At 40.6% G+C, this 15842-nt stretch overlaps 1 protein-coding gene across 7 annotated transcripts; it reads right to left on the reverse strand.

Annotated features, from left to right (window-relative positions):
* Positions 1-1619: 1619 nt before the first annotated feature.
* Positions 1620-13589, reverse strand: puf60b (poly-U binding splicing factor b). 7 transcript variants are annotated; one of them, XM_026936189.3, is made up of 12 exons: positions 13468-13589; positions 11610-11707; positions 10841-10936; positions 10439-10528; positions 8889-8939; positions 7563-7724; positions 7281-7373; positions 5254-5467; positions 4748-4938; positions 3724-3838; positions 3358-3623; positions 1620-2344 (listed from the first exon to the last, which is right to left on the reverse strand). In XM_026936189.3, exons 3-12 carry the CDS (start codon positions 10919-10921, stop codon positions 2045-2047), a joined length of 1563 nt encoding a protein of 520 aa, XP_026791990.3. In that variant the 5' UTR covers positions 10922-10936; positions 11610-11707; positions 13468-13589; the 3' UTR covers positions 1620-2044. The 7 variants fall into 7 exon arrangements, with proteins under 7 accessions (XP_026791990.3, XP_026791989.3, XP_026791991.3 ...); XM_026936188.3 differs by having other exon boundaries at positions 3724-3841; XM_026936190.3 differs by lacking the exon at positions 8889-8939 and having other exon boundaries at positions 3724-3841.
* Positions 13590-15842: the final 2253 nt, after the last annotated feature.

The following is a 15842-nucleotide window of genomic DNA, read 5'->3' on the forward strand; positions in this document are numbered from 1 at the left end:
ATTTAGGAATTACCTCCATTTTCAGGGGCTCAAAGGTATTTGGACAATATATATATCATATACTATTCTGGGAAGGCTTTGCACTAGATTTTGGAGTGTGTCTGTGGGGATTTGTGCTCATTCAGCAACAAGAGCGTTAGTGAGATCAGGAACTGATCCCGAAGGTGTTCAGTGGGGTTGAGTTCAGGTCTCTGTTCAGGCCACTTGAGTTCTTCCACTCCAACCTTGGCACACCATGTCTTCCTGGAGCTCAGGGTCACTGTCATGCTGGAACAGGTTTGGGCTCCTTAGCTCCAGTGAAGGGAAATTGTAATTCTACACCATATAAAGACATTCTAGATAATCCTGTGCTTCAAACTCTGAAGCAACAGTTTGGTAAAGAACCACATATGGGTTTGATGGTCAGGTGTCCACAAACGTTTGGCTATATAGTGTACACATTTTATATCTTTCAGTAGAAAAATCTAATGTAAATCCAAAAATTCCTAACATTTTGGGGAATTCCTCTGTAACAACCTTCACGTGGTTCCACTCTGGTTAATGTCTGATTTTTATAAAGTTTATAAAGGTATATGTATTTATAAAGGAAACTGACATGTAGTATATCATAATGACACACAACATGAAATACCAAGAAAACAAGCTTTTCTGGAATATATGACACCACTCGAGTGAGTGGGTGGATCTTAAAACCCTCATCAAAATTATGAACACTGAAAAATATTTTTCTGTTGAGTTTTGATATATTTTTTTAGTACAGTTTAAGAGTAGACAAGGTATGGATGCAGTTTACCCAAAAATCAGAAAAATGACCAGCACTGTAATTTCAATCTGTAATGTCTTGCCTTAGTAAGGGCAAAAGAAAACCTAGAAGTCATGCACAGGAACTTTGCATTTGACTCAGTTTGGTTGACTTACACTTTGGTCACCTACCAAAGGAAGTTACTACACTCACCAATTTGTTACGCAAGTGCGCCTCCCACTGCTTGTGTGCTGCCAGAATTAGGTCTAGTTCCTCATACTTCACCTCTCACACTTTTCTTGTGTAATTATTACACTATACAAACATTTCAGCTTATTATATATATAGCAATCATATACAGTAATCATGTACACAAGAACCTACACACTCATCACTAACAAGGAATTCTTCTACTTGTGTCATACCTGAAGGTGTTTACTCTCTTGATTTTACATTGAGCGTCTGATGTAAATGCAGCCTGGTAGATCAGACATGGCCTGGGAACGTGGCATCACAGCGCGTCACAGTGAGCCCGGTTTCCTGAGGTCAGTGAGGTGATCTACATTATTTCGACACATTAATTTTACGTAAGTGTGAAAATAATTATGCATTAAGGTCAAGTGTCCTGAGTGATTTTCTTAATGCAGACTAAGTCAGTGGATCCTTACCCAATCTCAGCTCCTTCAGTGTTACTGCTAACCTTCTGATAGTCTCTGCGATGTCTCTCATCACATCCAAAAAATGAAACCCTGATTCTCATGTTTGAAAACAAGATATTCAGCTGGCTAAGGTTTGTTAACAACACAATAACACAAGCATGACATTTACACAGTCAGCTAGTAGAACTCTCAAGCACATGATTCACAAACAGTAAGGATGGCGTATTTGAAGAATTTATTGTTCAGTAAATTCAGAACCAATGACTCCAGTACAACGTTTAGAATCTTAACAGAACATTAGTGATGGAAAAACTTGTTTTTTTTTGTTAAAAAAAGAAAAAAAAAAAAAAAAAGGTTGGGGGTCAGAACATAAGAGAACAATGGAACCAAATCGACAAATTAGAAAACAATTTGCAAATAAACAAAGAAAAAAATCTTTCACAGTAGGTGATGACAAAAAAAAAAAAAAAATTCCATTAAGCACAAATATTTTCTAAGTCAAATCCCTCCAATGGGATTGTCCCCAATATTATTATTGACCACAATAAAAAAAATAATTACAAGTTTAAAAGAATCCCAAAACTCGAGCAGCAGAGATGGAGGCTGAATGAGTTTGAGCAGGTGGACAGAGAGTTGGTCAGTCTTATGCCGAAAGGTCGCTTTTATTGAAACGCTCCTGATCGTAGACTTCAGCCACGACCTTACGACCCGCAAACCACCGGTTGTTCAGGGCCTGGATGGCCTTATTCATTTCACCACTGTCAGAGAACTCCACGAAGATCTTAACGATGATCTCGGCGTCGTCTTCCTCGCCCTGACGTTCCTGGTAGATGATGACCCGGTTCACGGCACCAAACTTTCCGCATTCCTCCGTCACCTCCCCCTCCAAGTCATCGTCTATGTCTTCAGGGCCCACCATGTTGCGCAACACCATTACTGTAGACTATACATCAGAAACACAAGAAGAGTCAGGAAAAAATTGGATTAAGTTAAGTTTAAATTCAGATATTGCTCTTGTCTTCAAAGGCAGTGAGGCATTTTATCTGCACTGTTTCATAACACTGTCCTCTGCACTTCGAAAAATGTTCATCTCAATCTAGGGGTGTGACGTGCAACAACATTATACCACGCCAAGGTAAAACAGAAGATACAGAAATAGTACTGATACACTGACATGAGGTGAAAATGTCAGGCAATCACTGGGCTGAGTACTGAATATCCAGTGTACAAACATTCATTCATCTGCTCAATTGTTTTTGTATAACTGCAGAAACTATCATTTTGTTTTTCAACAAAGCTGAAATACAAAACCTCAAGATTAACGGGGGGAAAAGACCTCAAGCTCTTTTACACTGAGCAGGCGTGAAGTGAAGTCAGTGTCTCTTCACCGAGACATAAAGAGTTAAATATTCTTAATCGAAATGATCCATTAAGTGATGAGCTGTCTTATTGCCACCATTGTAGCTGTTGTGCAAACAGAAACAGCTTCAATTTCCTGACACTAAATGTGGATATGCACCCAGAGGACATGCTCTCACACGGTGGAGGATTTCTCTGGCGCTGTACTGCTGCTCTTTGAATGAGTCATCTATAACCAGTGTAGGAGAACAAAAACGACAAGACAGGTTTTGTCAAAATATTTGGCATCATTACGCATTAGGTCACAGAAATGTGGCAATGTTTCAGCCAAACAGTTCGGTGCATGTCTAACTAGAATAGATAATGCCTTCACAAAAATGTCATCAGGCTTTAAGATGATTTTTTAGAACTGGGTAACTGCTCAAAGTAATATGCTAAAAGAAAATCGACCGCAATGATATTTACATTTACATTTTGATGAAATACAGAAAACTAAAAATGTTAGACTTTTTAAAGCCATTTCACCCTACCTGCATCTATTTTATTTATTACCCATGCCCTAGTTTGTTGTCATGGTCACAGCAGCTCTTCACTCACCCCTGAGTGTGTGACTGTGGGGCTGCCCTCACTGCTTCTGATCTGCTCCTGCTCATTCACGCTCCTTTGCTCCGCGGCATCTGCTCGAGCTTCGTCTTTCTCCTGCTTGTCCTGTACCTCCCTCTTAACCTCGGGCTGCTGCTGAGTTGTGCTTGTTGGTGTTCCTGTGGACGTGGCACTGGATGTGATGGGTGGCGACGCCAGCACGGGGTTTACCAGGCCCACCTGAGGCACCACGGGCAGAGTCGGCCGAACGGGCGTGACACCTTGGAAAGAAGTGGAAAAAATATGTGAGAGGGAGTATTTCATCGAGGTGTACTAACAAGATTCAGTCATTATTTTCTACTGATAAATCTAGTGTCAGACCTGTAATCAAGCCTGGGGCCTGCGCTGCCAGTACAGCCTGAGGGAGTCCTATCTGCTGGCTGAGGAGCTGAGCGGGAGACGCCAGTGAGCCCAGTACAGACGCCCCTGCGACAGCCTCCTAAACAACACGTCACACACAGAAATAACACAAAAGACAACAGAGCTGTTGAAAAATGTAGTGAATGAAAAATGAAATGTGGAAAAATGAAATCACTGTCAAAAATGCCAAAACCATATATTAACATGATACGCAAAGCATGTGTAATTTAAATCAGGAGGACTTTTACTAAACGAATGAACATCAAGAAGAACGAACACAATAAATCATGCAACAAACATCTAAGTAAAAATTCGAAGAGATCTGCCAACGCTGAAGAAGAAAAATCTGTAGCGCTGCCAAATGGGGATGCAGTAAACAGCACAAAACATAACAGTACACTTTCAAAATAGTTTTTTTTTTTTTTTTAAACCAATTGCTTGTCTAAATTCCATTGAAGAAACCATGATGTTTCCACAAGGCAGACATTTTTTTGTAACTTGTATCTATGCAAAAAGAGTCTGTGCTGACTGGCACAGTGCAGTCTTTGGCCATTTTTGTCAGCATTTCTTATATAGTTAACTATATACTTGTCTAAATGGTAGCCAAGTTTACATTCCTAGATTTTATGTCACATTAACGAACTCAAAACATCCCCCTTCACTTTGACAGAAAGCAAGAGCACCACTTCAGTGCACCTTTCAACCAAGAAAATTGAGTCAGGGCAAGAATAATTGCCAGAAGATTGCTAATGTGAGATGGGAGGAAGAAGGTGGGGTTTAAACATCCATTAACTCATCCTTCATTTTTAATGCGGGGGGAAAAAAATAAGTGCACTTTTGGCATATTTTTGTGCGATAACTCACTCCAGTGTACTGGGAAGTTAAATTGCAAAAATCCTACACAAATTGCATGAAGGTTGGCAGATCTGCTGACAGCAGCACCTAAATGCTGAGCTGTCTCTTCAGCAGAGCTGCGATCTCTCACCTGGGCTGTGATTTTAGCAGTGGCAGCGGCAGCAGCCACAGCCGCAGCAGGAGGCAAACCTCCGGGGGTCGTCGGGGTCAGCAGGGGCATGGGAGGAGTCACGGCCTTCCCCACCCTCAGGTACTGGCCTCCCAGGTCGAACAGGTTCATGGAGGACACTGCATCTATTGCTGACTGAGGCTTTTCATATTCTACCCACATAGACAGGAAGTTGGAGTCACAATATCCAATTGAAAGTTAATCAGTTCAGATCAAGACATAAAACAACAAGAAAATACATCAATTTCTGCTTTATAGTAGACTAGGATTACCACCAAAAATGCAAAAAAAAAGAAAAGAAAGACCTAGCTTGTGTTCATAAACAATGTGCCAACTGTGTAAATTATTAAACGATTTACAACAAGAAATGAGAATATTTTTCCTTAACAGCCAGTCACAGAAACAGCACATCTCTCCGACTACTTAAGATCAGGTTAGCCTTTGAGCCCCTCTCTACTTCTGCTCACCGATGAAGCAGTAGCCTTTGTGCTTCCCTGTGGTGTGCTCTCGGGCCAGCATGCAGGCTTTAATCTTGCCGAAGGCCTCAAAGACGCTCTTGATGTCGTCATCGGACAGGTCCGGGTGCACTGAGGCTACATAAATGCGATTGTATGCGCGTGCCTCCTCTGCCAGCTGGTCAATGATGGGCTGCGCCTGTCCGATGTTACCTGGCCGCCCCACCTACAGCATACATACCAGCACAGGGGCTACTGAGCACCGACGTATGAAGATGAACTTGTGAGGGTATGACGGGGTGTGTGTGTGTGTGGGTGAGATATCGGAAAATGTGTCTTAGATCACTGATTAATGTCAGACTTCAAAATCAAACAGACGCTTGAGCCATAAAATTGTATTCTGACTAACTACCGAAACTCTTTTCTTTACTGGTTTATAAAGAGCCATAACAAGAACCAAAAATTAGATTTGGCATTTTCTAAACTGTACTACCAAAATACATAATGCTACATAATGACTTGGTGTTCCACTAAATGTCAATAACATGATAACCTAGTGTCATCTAGCACACCAGTCAGCCTTTTTAGCTAGGTGCTGATAGATAAATAAAAACAGTGGTATGTTTGTGTTCTTATATGTCCCGGTGTGCGTGATGCGACTGCTGAAGTGTCATGGTCAGCTGCGACCTGTGCAGTGTCTGTGCTGCAGGTGGGGCGGCCAAGCGACAGCAGCCAGGCACAGCCCATCATCAGCACACTCTGGCCTGAGAGCAGCGCGCGAATACGTCACGCACTCAGTCTCTGCAGTACCTACAGAAACAGGGCTCCAAAACAGAAAGCAGGACAGCAGTGTGGCCAATATTGCAATCCGCACAAATCCACACTGTCAGCAAGGACACACTCATTTACTCTCACACACGGATAGCGAGACTCCCAAGTGACTCACCCCAAATTCACACCGGACACATCGCATAAGCGCAGCAGCTGTAACAAGCCATTCAATCCACACCAGACACATTACATGTGCACTACCCAGAAAACAGCGTGCTTCCTTTTCATCAAGAAAACTAAATTTGGAAACGAAACATGCGCACCAGCTTATATAAAATGTTACTGATGCCAATGGATTTCTAAGGATTTCACTTATGTGCATGATGTGAAAATTTTGAAACAACACATAAAACAAGAATAGGGTGATACAAGGGTTCAAGATTTATGTGCCTCTAACATGCCTTTGAAGCAGCTGGTGTGGATTTAAAACTTACTAAAATGAAAACGTTACTGTCTCTCATGTTAAATGCTACAGAAATATGTCCGGTTTGAACTGGCCTTTATTCATACTCTCACACAGAAAGACACACACAGAGCGAGATAAAAACAGAAGCAAGGCTTATACTCAGAAAATGGGGCAGCCTCCAAGCACTCTAGCCTAGAAAATTGCTCAGAAAAAAGGAGGTTTGGAATTTAGGAGTACATTTGAGATATTGAAATAAGGAATGAAGCAAGTCAATAGTTCAAATAAGTCCTGAGAATTTAATCTCATACAGCTGGAACAGCAGTCCACCTCATTAATAATCAGTATGCTGAGCTTGCCTTCATACTGATCATTTTAAAGGTGCAGATCAGAAGTGTTTCAAAATGTACAATAGCCATTATTTCAAGATTATCTTTTCTGACTTGCAACCAGAAATAGTCATCCATTGGTTCTGTTGATAGTTTTTCCAGCTTAAAAATTAGTGCTGCTCTCAATCAGAGCAGAGCTCCACAGCTCTTCCCCTTGAATCTAAAAGACAACTTGCGTGACATACATAATTTTGATAGACGGGGAAGTGGGCTCTAAATATTGCACACTGCTCCTTTCACATACAGATCAGTGGAAAGAAATGTACACAAACAAGAGACAGCATCAGTTTACACCCAAGCTGCAGAAAAGACTATGAAAGCTTTACCACAAATTTATATGCCGGAGCCTAATTTCCACACATCTGACAAGTTTTATTTATATAATTATTCCATAATTCCCTTGGTTTCGAACCCACCTTAATGTTCCTTCCACCCAGCATGACAGAGTTCATCTGCTCCAGAGCCAGCTGAGCAGCCTCAGGCACCTCATACTCCACAAAGGCAAAGCCCTGCCAAAAACAGAGGCAGAGTGATTCGTTATTATTACCGTACGACTTCTGTTTACTGCCGTGTGCGTTCATCTTTATTCCCAACTTCTACACAAATATCTTTAGGCTGTTTAGATGTAATGTCAGAGCTCTACCATGTGTTCTTGTGGACATCGGTATATCACAGAATAAAGGAAGTGTGCGAAATACCTTGTGTTTCATGGTGACAGAGTCCCAGGACATGTCGATGCTCTTGATTGGGCCGAACGGGGCAAAAGCCTGCCGAATGGTGTCCTCACCGAGCTCGTAATAGATGGAACCCACATAGACGCGACACATGATGGCGAGAGCTCGCTGCCTCTGTGCTGCCACCTGGTGTCATGTATGGGAGAGACAGAGAGAGAGAATACTGGCTGCTGAAGAATGTTAAACAAAACAAGACAGCACAACACACAAAAACAGAAAATGGCAAAATCTTGACTACAAATTCAAACAAATGCCTATTTCTAGTCCTCTTTGGGTTTCATATGCTTATGTGTATGAACTTACAACTTAAGCATAAATGCCAGGGAGTTAGAGTAGATGCAGAGAAGCCCTTCTGTTTAACAGTGAGCTCAGGGGTTTTACTTTGAGCCTGCACAGCACACATTTCAAAACATGTACAGTTATGACTAACCTGGAGTGCAAAGATTCCAACAAGACAATTTCAACAAAACCATACCATCAAAACCACAATTATGAGCTGAAACCTGAGGTGCCTCCTTTGGTGGCTTTTGGACTTACGCTGGAATTCTCCAAGAGGAAGGGCGAATCTGCACAAACCACATAACCTAATAATTAATGTACACAGGGTTGTTTTTCCTTCAATTACATACGTTAGGAATGTTTCCCTACCTAAATAAACCTACGTGACTTTTTTTTTTTTTTGGCTGCTGGGTGCTTTTTCTTGGCTAGCCTTCTTATACATCCCACCAAGCTGGCTCTGATAGTTCACAGCATATTTACAAAGGAGACATGGATTTGCAACATCCCCAGCACACAACACACACACACACACACACACACACACACACACACACACACACACACACACACAAATGCTCCTTGCACATGGAGTCTATATGTGTTAATGATCACTGGAATGTGATCACAGTAAGAGCTGATGATACATTTTAAAGGGTGGTGATGAAAAATAGACCTGGGCTAGAGAAATATCCTTGACAAATTCCTCCAAGTCCTTCTCTCACCTACACACTTGGGCCCAAATACAATCTACAGTACTGCAAAATCTAAAAGTTGTAAAAGCCTTGTGAGACCTGGCAACCTGTGATGAAATGAGTGACCAACCACATACACATATCATTCGCCGCACAAGTAAACCCCAGAAAAAGCCATGTCTACTTTTGAAATATGCTGAGACAAATGTCTGGTCATCAGCTTTGTATATCTGGCCTGGTATGTCACTCACTCATAGCACCAAAAATCATAGTATCAAAAATGCGCACAGAGAAAGAAATAGTTTAATATTCTATTGACCGATTGAAAGGGTGAGAGAGGATCTCCAAAGCCCATAGTCACTGCTGCCATCTGAAACACAGTAAAATGGAAAAGTGCTGAAAAGTAGGTTAGATATGTTTTTATTTCTTTTGCAAGACAGATATCAGATTCCAGACAGAAGAAAAGTGATGCAGTTGAAGTCTAATCTGTAATTGAACTGCTTCCTGCTTAGTTTAAAGCTTCACCTATCTCTTGATATTGTGTTATTAATATGAGCAAATCACTAAACCACAACTGAACAACACATAAGGCTGGCCGAAAGAACAGCAAGCAACGGCATCTCTCTGAATTAATGTTAAAAAATGATGTCTTAGCAAACAGGGGAAACACTACTACTAAAATATGTACTGCTTGATACATTTATTAAGATAAAAAATACTATACACACTCAATGACCACTGTAACACCCCTGCTCATTCAGTTCAATTATGCAATCAGCCAATCACGCGGCAGCAGCACAATGCATAAACTCAAGCAGATACAGGTCAATAGCTTTGCATCAAATGTCAGAACGGGGGAAAAACCTGATCTCTTTGACTTTAACTGTGTCATGGTTGTTGGTACCAGATGGGCTGGTTTGAGTATTTCAGAAACTGCTGATCTCCTGAGATTTTCACACACAGGAGTCTCTAGAGTTTACACGGAACGGTGTGAAAAAAAAAACAAAAAACATCCAGTGAGCTGCAGTACTGCAGACGAACACTAATTCGAGCTGACAGGAAGGCTACAGTAACACAAAGAGTAACTACTCTTTACCAACTGGGTATGCAGAAAAGCATCTCAGAACATACAACACATTGAGGTGGATGTGCTACAACAACAGGAGACCACATCAGGTTCCACTCCTGTCAGCCAAGAACAGGAACCTGAGGCTACAGTGAGCACAGGATCACCCAAACTGGACAGCTGAACATTTGAAAAACATTTCCTGGTCTTTTTTATCATCAACATTAACTGATCTGTATCTGCAGGATTTTATGCATTGTGTTGCTGCCATATGATTGGCTGACTGGATAATTGCATGAATGAACAGGTGTTCCTATTAAAGTGACCACTGAGTGCATGAGGAACTGTGAACCACAATTTTAAATTTTTTTTTTTTTTTTTTACAATTTAATCAAGCATGGCATGGAGAAAGCCTGAAATGTGGCCACTAAAATTTTAATCTCTATGTTATTGTTTTAAATACTGCAAGGATCAATATCTGACAAAAGGAAAAACAAAAAAAGCAGGCCATATAGGCCATATATCAGTGTTTCTCTGTGAGTCACCTAAACAGGTGTCTCCTCCAACCCCATCTCTGACTTGTATATGTTTATAAACAGTAATGAATGAAGAACTAATGAACATTAGTTTTTCTAGGTCAGTGACTCTAAAACTGCAAGAAGTCCTGGAGATAAAAACAGAACACTTATGTACGCATTGCCCCTAACAGACGCGTTTACGGACGTCACACTTGACCAACATACTTAACTCAGTGGTACTGCGGAACGCAGGCTTTGCCAGAGTGGATATTTCTCTTTGCTCACCTGCAGGTTAGTAAGCTGCTGCTGTTGGTGAGCTATGGTTTGCTTCACCAGGACACTCTTAATGCTCTGCTCCATAGCATATTTCTTCGCCTGCAAAGTGAAAGGACAGCGACGGGTTAGCTTCGTGAGTGCAGCATCAACAAATTCCCAGTGTAGCCTAGTCTAAAAATAATCTGAATTTGATTGGCAAGGAATCTGCTGCAGACGGGTTCTAATGAGCTCCTGCCACCACCTAAAGCTGAAAACATCCAACCAGCTAAAAGGTGTATTACTTCTAACTGGTAGCTGTTGAACAATAATGTGAATTTGTGTGTCTAATTAAACCATAAACAATTTCAAATGAGCATTGTCTGTGTACAAAAATAAATAAATCAATAAAATACATAAGCCAAACCACATTACCCTCTGCAGTGCCTCCTGCTGCTCTGGAGTGAGGGGTGGCAGGCCCAGCTTGGAGCCTGTGCCTTGACCATTCTCCATCATCAAAAATTTGCCTCTCTAAAGCAACCAACAAACAGAGAGGGGAAAAAAAAAAAAAAAAACAAGTGTGAATGTATAAACCACATTTTTACACCAGAGTGTGTGATAAATGAAAGCTGTTGCTGGTAAACCAGGTGTTACTGTTATACAGGCTACAGAGGTGCTGACGTTGCTAACCAGAACTTTGCAGCAGGCAAAGAGAAAACACAATTCTACCACAAAATTCCTAGCATTTGTCAGTAAACAGACTGTTTTTTTTTTTTTTTTTTTAAGTAAGAAACCAGCAAGGTAAAAGTCTGGTACACAACTACTTAATGATATGCAGCTCCTTCATCTTTACCATCCCTTTGAGGTGACCAGACCTCCTTATTTTCTACTGACTCACAAGACTCAAGACTGTGAACTCACAGGTCAAAGTTCACCTAGATAAAGCTGGAGCGAAGTAACTGCACGTCTTTCACTTCCTACATCTTTTATCCTTCAGTGATTTGGCTTATCTATGGGCGATTTTTTTCACCTCCTCGTTTGGTCTGGCATATTTAAAAATGCAGAACGTAGCAAAGGGTTAAAAATCATAAATGTTACGTCTAAGCCACAGATGTTGGCAGCTCAGTGTCTAGAATCCACTGCTGAAAAAAGCAAGGAAACAAAACAATTAGAGAAAAAAAACCCTCCAAATTTACACGCTCACCTACGAGGCTCCGACTGACTGAGGCGACCAGGGTTGAGATGGCGGTGGGGAAGTTTTCGGCACACAACGCTCACTCTCAATTTGTCAGCAATCTAGAGCTGATGAAACATAAAAAAAACCAACAAATACACAATTTACAACACATTTCAGGATAGAAATGCTTTATTGTCACTGTACAAGCACAATAATATTGACTACTGGGTTACTGCTTACTGTGGAGTAAACAGAAACCTCATGGTACTGAGTTCTCTTTGGTACATGATGGAAGTTATTAGCAAATGCCTCCTTCCTACAATCTGAGATATCTCTGTTTAGGCATTTGATCTGCTGAAACTGAGATGCACATTTGTGGCTAAAGCTGGGTTTACACAGCTCGATATCAGCAGCCTTCTGAGATTACCTATCACGCTGAAAGAGATGATCCTTATAAAATCTCGTCAAAATTCTACAACACAGTGACAACACGTATTTTCCATTTCAGATTAGATAAGGAAGATCCTCTGACGATAGACCTGTGATTAAAGAAAATCACTACATACGGTTTACTCCATCAATCAGCACTATCCAGGCTCGTGCATAAACGTTTTTCAAAGTGAGTTTGAGGTAATTTTTCTGTTCATTAGCAAGATTCTTTTATGTTTCAACATTACCAATACTGTATCTGTCTCATGAGCTTCATGTCACCCTACATTGTCCTCCTACTGCTGACTTTCAAACTTTGCACAATTTCTGCACAGTTTTTCAAACTTTCGAACGATTTGGTTGCAATGGCACTAAATCGGCCACAGACGAGCACGTCACATTATTCGTTTTAGGATCGCGACCAAGGAATTTCTTTACATTGTGCCATTTTGTCTGCAACAGCACAACTGTACAGTAAACCCAGCTTACGCCTGCACGAAAACAGATTACTGTGATGATATTGCTATTCATAGTTAAAGCCTGACCTCAGAATGCTCACAACGGAAAGCGTAATCTGTTTGCGATCTTATTGCACTCGGTGATATCAGTATCGTGATACCGAGTAACAAACGATATATCGCTCAGCTCTAAAGTGCCTCGGTCTGCTAATGTACCATAAAGCAGGTGTTTAACTATCTCTACTTTTTTTTACTCTACTAATAAACACACTCTGATGTTGAGGTCGTGTAAACAGCAAGCTCATCAAAAAGAAGAAAAAAAAAACACCAAAAAACAAAAGCACCGCGCTTACTAGCATTAGCTAACCGGCTAGCGTTAGCCTCAGTGTAGCAACTCAAGCAACACAAATGGCGGCTAACAGTGTTGTGCAGCTTTCTCTCTCTCCCTCTCACACACATTTAGTTTAGCTGGAGTATGACCGAGCGAGAATATGCGCTTTAACCAGTATCTCTGTATCACATACTGTAGCTTCAACATGCTAAGCTGTTTTTTTTTAACGGCGTTAGCTCGCTAATGCTAACGCTAGTGCTAGTAGTGTTTGAGTGTGAGGGGCCGCGTAGGAGTTCTCCAGACTAGCAACCTCACTTCACTCACACGCACGGGAAAAAAACTCTTTAATTCCACCCTGTTCATCATTTCTAAATAAAACGCAACCTCAATCCCTGAATCTACAGATATTTAAGTCATATTAACGCCTTGCTAGCTCACTAGCTGGTTAGCTCTAGCAGCTAGCCGCTAACGCTAGCCCTGATACGCGCTGGGTTTTGTTGAAGGCCTCATTGGAATACAATCAGAGCTAACGATATCTGCGAATTCATAAATATATATATATATATTTATAGACAGAGAGATAGCGCAATTTTAACTTGTGATGCAAATATCAGACAAAAGGCACGGAATAGTTTAAAAAGCGTAAATAACAGTTGAGGTATAATACCGCAATGTGCTGCGTTACCGCCATGTAGTGACAAGCCGCAGTGTCCTGAGTTCTTCTCTGATCTGCGCCTCTGTGGCGGGGAGAGGAAGTGCGCCCCCTAGCGTCCACACCTCCTAATGCCAAGAAAGGGGAATGGTGTCATTAAAAAAAAACTCAAACATATACAGTACACTCACCAGATCATCACTCTTACACTGGGTGATTCACACAACAGCCTCAGTTTTTCACGGGAAATTCCTTTTGAGCTTCTTGCTCCATGTTGATCTGATTGATCACATAATTACTGCAGATTTATCATCACTTCCATGCTGCGAATCTCCTGTTCTACCACATCCCAGAGGAGCTCTACTGGATTGGTGACTGGGAAGGCCACCAAAGAACATTACACTCATTGTTGTGTTCATGCAACCAGTCTGAGACAACTTGCGCTTTGTGGTGCATTAGTGTTCTGGTAGTAGTCAGGAGATGAATAAATTGTAGCCATAAGGTGATGCTCATGGTCAGCAGCAATACTCAGATAGGCTGTAGCATTCAAACACCGCTTGACTGGTATTTCTGTATGCCTAGAACACATTCCCTACACCATTACACCACCATCAGCAGCGTGAGCTATTGACTTGTTTGGGTCCATGTATTCATGCTGAAGATGCCAAATTCTGACCTAACTATCTTCACATTGCAGCAGAAACCAAGATTCATCACACTTCCCCTGTCCTGTTTCACTGAGCCTGTGCCCACTATACTCTCAAATTCCTGCTCTTGGCTGACAGGAGTGGAACCTGATGTGAGGTGGCTGTTGTAGTGCAGCATCTTGTGCTTTCTGAGGTTGTTTTCAGCTCAGCATGGTTGTAAAGAGTGGTTATTTGAGTTACCATAGCCTTCTTGTCAGCTCAAACCGTCTAGCCATTCTCCTCTGACCTCGCTCATCAACGAGGCCTTTTCACCTGCTGCTCACTGGATGATTTTTGTTTTTAACACCACTCTGTGCAAACTCTAGAGACCCTTGTGCATAAAAATCCCAGGAGATCAGCAGTTTCTAAATACTAAAACCAGCCAACGACCACCCTATAGCCAAAGTTACTGAGATCAGTTTTTTTTTGTGTTCTGATGATTGATGTGAACATTACCTGAAGATCTTGACCTGTATATTCTTACAAGGTTTTTTTTTGTATTTGAAGATTTAAATATTACATTTATTTATGCAAAAAATGAGGCCTCATTAAATTAAATATGCATCAATTTGCATACTTAATAAAACAAAAAAAGAACAAAATTTTATTTCACTGTGAAGACACTCTCAAGAGAAGTACTTACAGAAAAGTTTGTCGGAACATCATTGCTTTACTGTTTAATTAAAAAAACACCACTGTTACTAAAATGTCATTTTTCAGTATAAAATCTAACATAAATTATTAAGATTAATTAACATTTGGGGAAATTCTTCTGTAGATTGAAGATGTTAAAGCTCATAAAAATGCAGGTCATCTAGAAACTGAAAACGTTGGTTCTCAACATATGGGGGAATGATTTTGAAGAAAATGTGGTTTAATGTATTTCCACTGTAGTTAGTGCAATTTATAAGGTTTATAAAGGAATTATAAAGGAATTCATAGTTACAATTAATCCATAAGTCTGAAAAAAAAAGACCTTTCTATCTGTAGTGTCTTATCTTAACTGTAAATAAATCAGTGCACCCCTCAGTCCAGATTTATTTTACAAACATAATCCAACTATTCAAATACTAGGAGCTATATTTAAATGTGTGCAATGATATTTTGAAGCCATAAAGCATTCTAATTTCTAAATGTTCTACTCACAAATGACATTTTTTTAAAATATTTGTTGACCTTATTATTATTATTATTATTATTATTATTATTATTTAAAAAGACATTGATAAAGGTCAAATTTGGGTCTTTCTTTTTCATCAGAAATATTAATACTTTGAAATTCCTCTAGTTTTTTTTTTTTTTCTAAATGCTGTCGAATCTGATCAGAAGCTCTTAATCCACTCTGAGAGAGATGAGGATTAGGCAAGCAGTGCTGCCAACCTGCAGACAGAGTGTGAGCGAAAATAATGAGACGGATGTTCTGCTCTTCAATTTAGGATCCCAATAAACCGCTGAATGTGTGAACACAAGGAACTCTAAGTTTGTGCATCTGGTGGTGAAGAATGGTTCAGAGAACTCTGCTGCTGGGTGAGTTGATGTGGAACGGATACAAATGGGTTAGCAGTAATTTCTGGGAGAAACATATATAAAGGCAAAATTTTGGCAGTGATGTGCTGAGATTATTTCATTACATGAGATTATTTGATATACAGCAAAACTTCTACAAGCCAGACTTATATAAACACTGCAGATGTTTCGCTGTAG

This window comes from Pangasianodon hypophthalmus, chromosome 4, assembly GCF_027358585.1.
Source record: "Pangasianodon hypophthalmus isolate fPanHyp1 chromosome 4, fPanHyp1.pri, whole genome shotgun sequence".
Classification (NCBI taxonomy): domain Eukaryota; kingdom Metazoa; phylum Chordata; class Actinopteri; order Siluriformes; family Pangasiidae; genus Pangasianodon; species Pangasianodon hypophthalmus.

Excerpts from the sequence above, each read along its gene's own strand:
- puf60b (XM_026936188.3), bottom strand. The coding sequence starts at position 10,921 with ATGATGGAGAATGGTCAAGGCACAGGCTCCAAGCTGGGCCTGCCACCC. Across the intron at positions 10,529-10,840 it reads AGCAGGAGGCACTGCAGAGG|GCGAAGAAATATGCTATGGA; the intron begins GTAATGTGGTTT and ends TTCACTTTGCAG. Across the intron at positions 7,725-8,888 it reads CTCTCTCACCCTTTCAATCG|GTGGCAGCACAGAGGCAGCG; the intron begins GTCAATAGAATA and ends ACATGACACCAG.